At 37.1% G+C, this 12751-nt stretch overlaps 1 protein-coding gene across 2 annotated transcripts in view; it reads left to right on the top strand.

The window, feature by feature from the left end:
• The window catches only part of ADH1C (alcohol dehydrogenase 1C (class I), gamma polypeptide), a 37348-nt gene that overhangs the window by 16531 nt on the left and 8066 nt on the right, over positions 1–12751 (top strand). Inside the window, exons 8-9 of one of the 2 annotated variants that reach the window (XM_017852370.1) lie at positions 751–889; positions 4021–4321. The exons of the other annotated variant lie outside the window; for it this stretch is intronic. Coding sequence (XP_017707859.1) covers positions 751–889; positions 4021–4045 — 164 coding nt within the window. The 3' untranslated portion in view covers positions 4046–4321. Of the gene's footprint in view, positions 1–750; positions 890–4020; positions 4322–12751 lie in introns of those variants that run through there. 2 annotated transcript variants of the gene reach the window in all.

Here is a 12751-nt window from a genome sequence, read left to right as displayed (position 1 = left end):
AAAATGCAAAACTTTTTTTTTTTTTTTTTTTTTTTTTTGTGGAGATGAAGTCTTGCTCTGTCACACAAGGTGGAGTGCAGTGGAACAATCTTGACTCATTGCAAGCTCCACCTTGCAGGTTCAAGTGATTCTCCTATCTCAGCCTCCAGAGTAGCTGGAGTACACCACTGTGCCCAGCTAATTTTTTTTTTTTTTTTTTTTTTTTTTTTTTTTTTTTTTTGTAGAGGTGAGGTTTCACTATGCTGGCCACGTTGGTCTCGAACTCTTGACCTCAAATGAGTTGCCCACCTTGGCCTCCCAATGTGCTCATGCTGGGATTACAGGCATGAGCCACCATGCCCAGCCCCAAGATAGACTTTTCTGATGTCACTATCAACCAGGACTTTCATCTCCACCTCTTTTTGTACTTGTGACTGCATAAGGCAAGGATGTTTCTAGTAGGCGGTGGAAATCTATAACGATAAATCATCTCTACACACAAATCTAGACAACTAATAAATTTGCTCCTTAACCTTGGGCATAACATCTGTCCTATAATTTCTCTGTGAGAGAGAGAATAACTAAGGACCCTTGTTTACCTGTGATTTTTTTTAAGTCAAAGCACTGTAAAAGCATATTGAAGTACTCTATCTCTTATTATCCTCAGTTATAGCAGTACCTTTTCTAAACTTGTATTTATTTGGAAAATCTTCTCTTCAGTTCTCCTACTTACCTTGGTTGAATCTAACAATGATATTTTCTTCTTTTCAGGCTTTAAGAGTAAAGAATCTGTCCCCAAGCTTGTGTCTGACTTTATGGCTAAGAAGTTTTCACTGGATGCATTAATAACAAATGTCTTACCTTTTGAAAAAATAAATGAAGGATTTGACCTGCTTCGCTCTGGAAAGAGGTAGATTTTAAGTTGTTTTTTGTTGTTGTTTTGCTTTGTATTCTACGGTAGTGGGGTGTCTAGCAGAGAATGCAAACATGGAAGGATGAAAAAAAATTAGAGTGCCTTGGTTTTCCATTGCCAGTTCAATCTTTGCATGGAGCACATGTAAGGTAATAACTGTGAGAAGCTAAAAACAGTTGCTTTACATTTCCTATTCTGCTGAAGTGAAATTATGTTGATTACAGCATATCTGAATGATCAGTCACTCAGCCTTCTTTAAAAAAGAACACTCACCTTGGCCCCCACTCCCCGAAAAAATAAGTTTAAACAACCATAATTATAACATGGATTCACTGACACCTCTGCCTGTCATCTAAATAAGTGTGACATCTAATGGTTGTATATTAAAATCATTTTCAGAACATCCTCGGCATATTCATTATGGGAGTAGGTGGAACTACATTAGGATTGATTTCTAAGTAGATATTACTAGATTTTCCTTTTTCTTTTCTTTTTTCTTTTTTCTTTTTTTTTTTTGCAGTTTAGAAAAAAATTTTACAAAGAAAAGTTGTTGTAAAAGAGAAGGGTACTAAACCCTATTTTAAATGTTTGTCTTACATTTTCTCCAAGTCTTAGAAAAATAAGCCAATTCTATTTCCTATCTCTAACATTTACACTTACAATCACCTAATATAATGAACTTTGTCACATGCATTTATATGAAGCATAACTGGAAAAAGGCAGTTATATCTAATCTCTGCCTTCTAGCTCCAGAGTCTGAGATTTTTCTGCTATTCAACATTTATTTTCATGAGGTTTTCAACTTTAAGTAGTGTTTCTTTGGCACTCACAAAACTATCATACTAGACAATTTATCCGACAAATATTCTTGAGTAAAGAAAGAAACTAGCACCCACAGAGCACCGGCTGTTCTACTAAGTGTCTTACCTGCATCTTCTCATGTGGTTCGCAAACAATGCTCAGTGTCAGTCTCTATCTGACTATCTTAGAGAAGAGAAAACTAAGAAGCAGAGAAGGTATGACTTGGTCAAAATCATCAGGTGGTACGAAGAGGAGCCAGAATTCGAAGGAAGATCTTGTTAGCAAATCTATTCACTTTCTCTTTAACCACACCGCCCCTCAAGAGTGCATATATATATATGGAAAACAGTATTCATCAAAGGTTAATTATCACTGTCATCATTATTACCATTGACATCATCATCATCATCATAGAATTGATAAGATGATGGCAAATAGAGATGACCAAAACCAGAGGACAATGGTGAGCAACAAAAGAAGTCATGAAGCATGCCTAAATTCACTTTACAAGAATATCATATAGTAATATGCATATGTAAATAAAATAAATCTTATCAGTAAGCAAAGATTGAAAATTGTGATAATCAATATTGGTAAGAGTAAGGTGACTCGGGCACTTTCATGTACTTTCAATAGTAATTGATACATCCTTTTGGGAAAGCAATTTGGTAATTTGTATCAGAAACCTCCAAAAAAAACCTAGATCCTTTGTCCCAGCAATACCATTTCTAGAGATTTATTCTATAGAAATAATCAACTTGGCCGGGCGCGGTGGCTCAAGCCTGTAATCCCAGCACTTTGGGAGGCCGAGACGGGCGGATCACGAGGTCAGGAGATCGAGACCATCCTGGCTAACACAGTGAAACCCCGTCTCTACTAAAAAATACAAAAAACTAGCCGGGCGAGGTGGCGGGCGCCTGTAGTCCCAGCTACTCCGGAGGCTGAGGCAGGAGAATGGCGTAAAACCGGGAGGCGGAGCTTGCAGTGAGCTGAGATCCGGCCACTGCACTCCAGCCTGGGCGACAGAGCGAGACTCCGTCTCAAAAAAAAAAAAAAAAAAAAAAAAAAAAAAAAAAAAAAAAAAAAGAAATAATCAACTCAAACATACATATATGTTTAAGCATGTTTACTTGTTAGCTGTAATATCAATATTTAGAAACATTCAAAAAGTACAACATTAAGAATATGATTTAATAAATTTCAACCAACTGTTAGACATGAATAAAAGACTTCATTGGAAAATTCTCATAATGTAATTTTAAACTCATAAAATAAATCATATAAATTGTATTTATAAGATGATCCGCAATTTTCAAAAAAGACAGTAAAAAATGAATCTGTGCCTAGAAAATGTTGATAGAATTCCAGAAAACATTGACCATGATGACTCTGAGGTTGTAAGATTACAGATTTTTTTTACCAGCTTCTTTTGTCCTGTATTCTCTAAATTATGTGTATATATTTTTCTTATTATGTGTATATACATACACACACCACACACACACACTATATATAATATATATATATTCTCAGTCTCAAAGATCATCTTTTCTTAAAAGTATTCAACAAAAGTTGGTTTATAGAAAGGGCATTAATTCTAATGTAAAGTGTACGTTTCTAATATTCACAAGAATGAAGTATCTTAGAATTAATACAAATCAACTTTATTCTCTACTTGTAAGAATCCTCAAACATCTCTGATTCAAAGATCTATTAAACCTCCAGCATGGTCCTAACTTTATTAAATTATCAGTTCTTTCAGGCAAGGTATCTATCATCTTATAATTTGTGCAAATTTGTATTTGGGTTTGAATCCCAACACCCTGTACTATATGTGTGACCAGAGCAAGTTACAAATCTTTCTAAGTCTCAGTTTTTGTAATCTCTAAATGGAAATAATATGGAAACCAACTTCCTAGTATCATTGTTTAGGTTGAGATTTAAGTGAAAAAAATGCATGAAGCATGTGACAAATAGCAAAAACTTATTACATGTTATTATCTATTATTGCTTTATATTCCTTATTTTACCAGGAATGTAGGCAAGCAAAAATATTTTTTGAAGATGCTAATGTAGAACTGAAATATAAATGACAGGCATATTCAGGAGGTTGTGAGTGAGCTTAAGATTGAGGAAAACACAAGAGAAAACCAAAAAACATGAACTTCCCTTTACTTGACTTGACCCAGATGCATAAGGATGGGAGTGGAGTGGCTGAGAACACAGACAGATTTTCACTAAGACACCTCAAATGCTCCTTGGACTCTCACATGGAAGCATGTGGGTTGTCTAAATGTTAACACAATGTCTCTTCTTTCCTATTGCAGTATCCGTACCATCCTGATGTTTTGAAACAATACAAATGCCTTTCCTTGTAGCAGTTTTCAGCCTCCTCTACCCTACATGATCTGGAGCAACAGCTGGGAAATCATTAATTCCTAGCAGAAATCATTAATTCTGCTCTTCAGAGGTGTTAAAAATAAATTACACATGGGAGCTTTCCAAAGAAATTGAAATTGATGTGAAATTATTTGTCAAGCAAATGTTTAAAATCCAAATGAGAACTAAATAAAGTGTTGAACATCAGCTGGGGAATTGAAGCCAATAAACCATCCTTCTTAACCATTCTACTGTGCCATCTTTGCCATTGAGGAAAATATTTCCTGTGACTTCTTGCATTTTGGTATCTTCATAATTTTCAGTCATTGGATCCGGTGGAGGGGAACCTTCACTTGCCCTGAACACACACCTGCTGGGCCACTGTGCTTGAAGTCTTCTAACTCTGTCTCAGTTTTCACTGTCTGCATTTTCCTTTTTTAAATAAAAGTACCAAATCCCTAGGCTAAAACTACAGTATGGTAAAGAATAGACTCAAATTTACAAGTGAAGAAGATCCAGAAGTTCTAAATCCATGATTTTTCTTAGTAACTCAAAGAAAATGCCACACATTTTCATATAATGAAGGGAAGTGTTTTTATTGCTTTTATGCTATTTGTTTACAGTGAAGATACAACTGACTTTTAAAAATACAAGCAGATTTTGTGTTTCATGTGATGAACTTAGGTTTGGACACTAAATGTGAAAACTGAACTATTCCTAGAATCATGTTCAAAAAATCTGCAATTTTTCCTCATGAAAGTGCTTCATTAGCTAAACAGTCTTAGTTTATGATTCCAATGGGCTGAAAATGAAGTATAAAGTAATTTAAAGTATTATGGTGGCTTTATGTGTAGATATTGGGTGACAAATGCTGTGAACACAGAGTGTAAAATTGGTAACCAAGAAATGGCAAAAACACTTAAAGCAATATGTTTTCCAAGTAGACATACACACACACACAAATGTATATTTGCACAAAATTGTTTTTAATCTAGAACATTCCTATTAACTACCATGTCTTACATCAAGTCTATGATCCTAGAATTAGCTTAATATTTTGAATATGTAAAGGCCTGTAGTGCTCATTTGTTCATGCTTTTCCACTCTCAGGGGAAGATTTGCATTTTGAGCTTTATCTCTAAATGTGATGTGCAAATATTATTCCTGGTAAAGAAGTTACAGCTGTCTTCAAAAATGCTACTTGTTGCAATATATACAATCTATTTTATACTGTGGAAGACCCTAGACATAAAGTAAAATAGTCTATCATTTGCTGTGTGACCTTCAGTAAGTCACTCAGTCTCTCTGAGCTTGTTCATCCTTTGTTTTGAAAAAAGTACTCAACCAGCCCATTACATCTTTACTGAGACTAAATGTGATGATATTAATGAAAGCGTTTTGCTAACTGGGAAGGGCTTCCTAAATGTAGAGAACATGTGACTGTTTTTTCAAAAATGCTGAAGGAGATACTCAGGGTCAAGACACTTTTCAGAATCTCCCTAAGATAACATCATGGGACACTACCTGTTGCTGGGTGCTCTGTGGCTTTTACACTGATGCTGATGGTGTGAGATTCAGAAAAAGAAGAATCAATTCTACATGCCCACCCCACAACAGGGTCATCAAATCTTGCCAGTGACACAGAGGCTGACATCTACCTCCCACCCTCCTTCCTCCCAGGCTAGGGGAGCAGGTAGAGTGGGGGGCATTAGGTGGGCACTGCCAGTGTTGTCATAGAGTGGCACAGTCCTCCATGGGGTGGGAGTGGCACGTGGGAGGCTTCTGTACCATGCACTGGCTCCTAGTTACATTGACATTGGTGGGTCTAAAGAGGCAAGTCAAAATCAAAATATGAAAGTGGAACCCCAGAGTGGCTTGTGTCCTGGTGAACCTAAAGTGGTGCACATGATCTGGGTGACTTGCAGCAAATTTTGACTCTAGAATCAAGGACTTCTATACATGCTGATCACCCCCTCCATAATATAACTCTGTGAATATACATAGCTTGCACTCATTTTAGCTAGCAGCAAAAGGTTTTGTCAAAATAAAGAAACTTTTCAAACTTTAAAAGGAGAAAAGATTATGTTGACGGTTTAATTAATAACTACATGAGGTGCACTGACTTAGCACCTCCGGAAAGAGCATACAAACAAAACTCTGAATTAACTTTTTGCTACTTTAGAAATCATACATGCTGCTCTGGGATTAGAAAGAAAGTCGTCTTGACAGAATTATTAGAAAATTGCTCAGATGTTGAAGTATAGTGAGAGCAAGTCTATATCTGATAAATACATGCTTAGACACCTGACTATTCATTTCTGTAACCAAATGATTATTACACAAATAACCTCTAGTTAGGTGTTCCCTGAAAATGTTAAAGTAACTATTTTATTAAAGTACCTTAATAAAGATTAGCAGCTAGTAACCCATTAAAATGGATAAAAACACTTGGAAGCTCTTTGATTTCAATGATGATTGTGTTTTCAATCTGTGTTGTTTGTATAGTCTGCAGAAGCAGATCCTGACTCCTGCAAGAAGCAGCTCATCGTGACAAAGCTGCCTTTCCTTTTATCGCTTTGCAAATCAAAGGAGGGGGACATGTTGGGAACAGGACCCCCAAAATCTGGCCATAAACTGGCCCCAAAACTGGCCATAAACAAAATCTCTGCAGCACTCTGACATGTTCATGATGGCCATGACACCCACGCTGGAAGGCTGTGGGTTCACTGGAATGAAGGCAAGGAACACCCGACCCATCCAAGGCAGAAAACCACTTAAAGGCATTCTTAAACCACAAACAATAGCATGAGGAATCTGTGTCTTAAGGACATGCTCCTGCTGCAGATAACTAGCCAAATCCATCCCTTTATTTTGGCCCATCCCTTTGTTTCCCATAAGGAATACTTTTAGTTAGTCTGTAATCTATAGAAACTGTTTATCACTGGCTTACTGTTAATAAATATGTGGGTAAATCTCTGTTTGAGGCTCTCAGCTCTGGAGGCTGTGAGACTCCTGATTTCCCACTCCATACCTCTATATGTTTGTGTGTGTGTGTGTGTGTGTGTGTGTGTGTGTGTAATTCCTCTGGCGCCGCTCGGTTAGGGTCTCCCTGACCAAGGTGGTCTTGGCACCTGTCTCTATAAAAAAAAAACAAAAATTAGCCAGGCAGAGTGGCATGCAACTATAGTCCCAGCTATTTGGGAGGCCGAGGTGGGACAAAGACCGAGCCCAGAAGGCAGAGGTTGCATTGAGCCATGATCACGCTGCTGCACTCCAGCTTGGGCAACAGAGCAAGTCCTAGTCTCAAAAAAAAATTATATCTTAAAATCCAGAGGGATTAATATAATGCATCACTAAGTATAAAAAGCAAGGTACACAGTAATGTGTATTATCTGATCCAATCTTTGTGAAAGACAGAACAAATTAAAATTTATAAATATTATATATAGATTTGTATGCACATGGAGAAAGATACAGAAATGGACAGAACAGGCTGTTCATCTCAGAAACCAGGATCTGAAAAGAGTTGAAAAACTGAAGTTAACTTTTTAACCATAACTGTTTGGTTTTACTAGTTAGGATGAGATTTATAATTTTATTACTTTTTTAAGTTATAAAGAAACTGTAAAGAAACATTCCAGCTGCCAACATGTACATGTAATTGTAAAATAAAGGTATTGTAATTGCAATTTTATTACTAAAAGGAAGTCTGACCAAATAATTGTCAAAATAAGATAAACTCTCAGCCACTTCTAAAGCCTTAGGAAGATGTTACTCATCATGGAGTAATAGAGTCATAAAAATGTTTTCTTACTGGATCATTCAGGAAACTAAGATTATCAATGGTAGACATTTAAGTCTGGATATAAGAAAATTCTCACAGGCCTAAACAGAAAACTTCTAGAGCTATTAAAGATGAGATTATTATAAGGTCCAATAGATTTTTGGCTATAGTCTTGCAAGACTAATGCAAACAAACTTTTGGAGTTACCTGGGTAGTCCTGGATTTTGCCTTTTTTCTCCCAAGTGGCTTATATTTGAATTTTCAATTGCTCTCTTGGGCCCCAGAGTGCTGGCAGCTGGTCATGTTTCTTCTACATGGAAACTTTGAAAATCATCTTTTGAAAAATCTGACCAGCTCAAGAGAAAATACCTACTCTTACTGACATTATATTTCCCAGCAATTAAGCCCACCAGATAGTTCTGTAGTAAATCTCACATGACACAGATGCCACCCGTGTGTTCAGAGCTTCCCAATAGCTCATTAGTGCCCCATCCTGCAACAGAAGACAACCAAGATCATCAGACATGTGGAGTGATTCTGGCTTTGTAATAAGAAAGATAGAAACAAAGCAAAGAAAAAAGAAGTTGGAAGAAACAATCCATGAAATAAAAAAATACAAAATCTTTCTAAAAGCTGTTAATAATATTTGTAAAAAGATATTATACACAGGAAAGAAGAATATGATGCCATAAAAAATTCTTGAGAATTAAGACTCATCACAGCAGAGTAGAAATCCAATAGAAACAAAAGATCTCAATAAATTCACCCCTTGGTGTACCTTTTCCTCCAGAAGATAACTAATGAAGTGCCCCCAAACTGATAAATTAATTCAAAGAATGATGTGGTATCTGAGAAGCTGATGCTGTCACCCTGAGAAGAGGGAAGGGATTCTCCAGGATGAGGGTGAGGAGGCTCCAGGATGGTAGGCATGGCCAGATACAAACCACCTCCTCCCAACATGGGAGTAAGTAAAAGACTCCAGGGAGATACACAGCTGGGAATAAAATTTCCAGGGACTATGTCATCATGCCATATCTCAAGCAATTTAAATGGAAATAAAATTGACATGCTCTGGGAAAATATGGTAAAAAACTCAAAAGTGCCTTTAAGGCTGATGAAGACATACAAAATACATATTTTTAATGTGTTATATCATTTTCTATAAAATGGTAATAGTAGAATGTGCCTCATAGTGTTATTGTGAGGTTTACATGATCTGTTAATTGTAAAGCATTTAGAACAGTAAGTGGCACATACTGAGAGTGACAAGGATATTAGCTATTTTATTGATATTTAGGTTATTAAACTCTGGAGTTAGGCTTCCTGGGATCCTGGCTCCACCACTAGCTGTGTTACGTTAGGAAATCTATGCAATCTCTCTAAACTTCAACGTCTTCATCTGTAAAATGTGCATGGCAACGGTATCTACCTGATAAGTTAATGCTAAACATTGCTATAAGTGAGGCAATGTGTGCACAGAAATGAGCAAGGTCAGCACTCCATGAATGTTAGATATTGATAGTAATCAGTTGTATTTTTTTTTAAAAAATATATACTTTTAATTTTGAAAAGGAAAACATTCTCCACTATTAAAGAACTCTTTAGCTATTAGATATTTTTATATTGTGACAACCATATCATTTGTATTACTTTGTATTGTTTTAATAAACACTTGATATTCCCACATCATCTCAGTAAATACACTTTTAAGCATCTTCCAAGCACATCATCAGAATAACGTAAAATGCATCAATAACTCATTTAAAATACATCAGTAAATCATTCGTGGAACATTCAGATGGGTTCCATAGTTTGGCTCTCACGAAGAAGACTGGATGGAACATCTTGCTTTTGGATTGGGCTCTTAAGATTATTTCCCGACTCCTTCACATAAGAAAGTACACAAACATTTTGCTCTCTCAACACATGCTCCTTCATGGCAGGTATTCCAGGCTCCACAGCCACAAGCCAGTCCCAGCAAACATTTCAGTCCCTCAATATCTTTGGCTTCAGTACCAAAATCAAAATGAAATGCTAATTGAGTAAGAATTCATGGCTTTGAATTGGGTATTTTCAAAAATTCCTCTGGAACTTAAATTTATTCTATTTATTGTAATATTCACAGATTATTTCTATAACTAGTTTCATTCTCAAGTTCTATTTATTGCTACTAAAGTCACTCTCCCATCTTAATTTTGCACCTCATCCCAAAAATGCTTTAAAAGACTGCTATTTATGCACATACGTGAAATGTTACAATTTTCTAGGCATCTTTACAATATATTAGTCTTCCCATTTTGCCAAATGATTTACCCCAAAATGAAGAATTGGTACTGAAGATACCTTTCTGCCAGTTACAATATTATTTCTTAGATTGAGGTAAATTAATTGGCCCAAATGGAGAAAAGGAGACAGTTGAGATCTCTTAAGAGATGCTAGTCCTGTCCTTTCGAGGCTTTGGAGTCACACTTCACCTACTCATCATTACCTGCTATAATTAATATTAGAAATGCCAGTCTTTGCCTTCACTAACCTTCCAAAGAGCACTTGTGGTAATTGTGTTTACATCATAATAGAAAATAACACACACCCTGTTTGCAAACATGGCCATCTACCGGTCTGTGGGGTAACACATCTCCCTCCTTTGACACAACCTGGAAAAGCTCTCCAATTTTAAGAAGTCATAAGATTAGATTAGGTTCACCTGGATAATCCAAGCTACTCTTCCCATCCAAGACCTTTAACTGAATCACATCTACAAAATCCATTTTTTTTTCCACTAAAGCCAAACATAATCCTAGATTCCAGGGGTTAGGAGTGGGGACATCTTTGAGGGCCATTATTCCTGCCTAGCACACAGGGATTGCTGACCCAAACTGAACCAAGCATACTCATCCCTCTGGATAATGCTGAATTTAGGATATACTACTTGGTGGAAATGTAATATAGAGTTGGGCTGGCTTACAGGAGACACAGCACAGAGAAAGAAGCAGAGGAAAGTGAATGTCTGTGACCCCTAGAGATTGACAGGGTTTACTTCGGACATTCCAGGATGTTGCTCCAGGCCCTGCCATGGCCCTCGTGATACTAAGAACACTGGACACTCAACATGTGACAACTGTCTTCCACAGCCATTTAAACTTAGAAGGTGGGGCAAAGAGGTAAGCACAGATGTAGCTGCCAGATGGATTAAGAAAGATCTCCTGACTCTATTGGAGTTTGTCCCAAAGTGCTTTTGCATTTTTTTCACAGAGCATGTGTTCATGAAGCAGATGGAAGCTATAAGTGGATATCCATTTCCAAATTCGTTAGGGCCTTGAAAACAAAGGTGATTAGTCGGCTATATTCCTTGAAATGCCCTGTCTATAGGTATGAGAGAGGATAAACAGAAAAATGTATAAAGGGGTACTAGGGGAGAAAAATGTTTTCAAGATTTTTGTCCATATGTTAATTGATCTATACTCTCAATTGAAACTCATCTTTCTTACTAATCTTAATATCTTTCTTTCAAGCTTCCTACCCTCAAATTAAGATGTCATTCATTTAATTTAGTCAACAAATATCTGAGCACTCACCCTGTGCCACTCATTGAGTTAAGAGCTGAGAATGCAAAACGCAAAGACGAAGTAGGATCTTCCTCTTTTGATTCCACGTTTAACTTTCTCCTGGCACTGACCACTTCCTGCTTCACAGGAGGGTTCTCTATCTTCTCTACCTGAACAGAGCCAATCCCACTGCTAATATGCAATCCCTTAAAAACGGGACACTGAATTTTCTCTATTATGGGACTGCTCATAGAACAGTGCCTGTCCTAACATAAAGGAGCACGAGAATTCAACAATCTTTCATTAAACACTCATTCTACACATGAAACTAGGTACAGTTGAAGATTTAAATGAAATTTAAAAACATCCCTGACTAGAAATTTCCAGTAGAATTTAGGAGACTTGTCTCTACACTAAATATAAATGGCAACAAAAGGGAATAGACCCTAAAACCACAGGAGGGATGCTAGTATGACAGGGATGGAGAGAAGTGAAGCACGACTGTGAGATGGAGTTAATATACCTCCACAAGGGCGACCTTGTTGTGGGTCTCAAAGTTTGGGTAGGATTTGACTGGGCCAAAGAGACAGAAAAGAAGAGAAAGAGCATGATGAGCAAGAGCTTGAGTGAGGAATGAATTTCTCTTTGGAGGACCACAGAGATACAAGCTTCTAAAGAGCATAGGCCTTGTATTGGAGAATGGGGAGAAATAGTTGGATGAGAAGGCTAAAGCCAGGTTATCTATCTGGGGCTATCTCCTTTCCCTCATACCTTTCCAAATGAGAAGCAACTGAAATCACAGGACCTCCTTTGCTTTTGTATTGGGTGAATGTTTCTCGGTCTTGGTGTGAGTCTCATTGCCTACATAATTAAAGCTTACTGAAGTGTTCCCTTGGCAATTTTAGAGAAATATGTCCTTTATGCTAACATGTTCATATTGACAGACTATATCTAATTAAATAGTTGCCTGTGTAGTTTTATGATGCCTCCAAGTGTGAATAAAAGAAAAATCAAACTCCTATTCTTGGAAAGTCATGAGGATACTTGTTACATTAATCAAAGGGCAATGGAAATGATCCAGTGAGGATTTTGCTCCATTTCTCACAATTATTTAAAATCTACCTCAAATGCCTGTTCCTCTACAATGTCTCCCGAGTCCTTCATTCTGAATAGCACCTCTGTCTCTGTTCCCAAAGCACTAACTCATCCCTGTGATAGGGCACTTCCCAGCCAGGCTGATATGTAGACTTGGTTGCCTGTGTGTCTTTTCCCCATAAATCGTGAACTTCCCTTTATGAATAATAATTGCAGCTAACATTTTGGAGGGTACTCCTATCTGCCAAACTCCAT

The sequence above is a fragment of the Rhinopithecus bieti genome, unplaced genomic scaffold, assembly GCF_001698545.2.
Source record: "Rhinopithecus bieti isolate Rb0 unplaced genomic scaffold, ASM169854v2 scaffold_34317, whole genome shotgun sequence".
In the NCBI taxonomy this organism is placed as follows: domain Eukaryota; kingdom Metazoa; phylum Chordata; class Mammalia; order Primates; family Cercopithecidae; genus Rhinopithecus; species Rhinopithecus bieti.
This window is presented reverse-complemented; position numbering and strand designations above follow the sequence as displayed.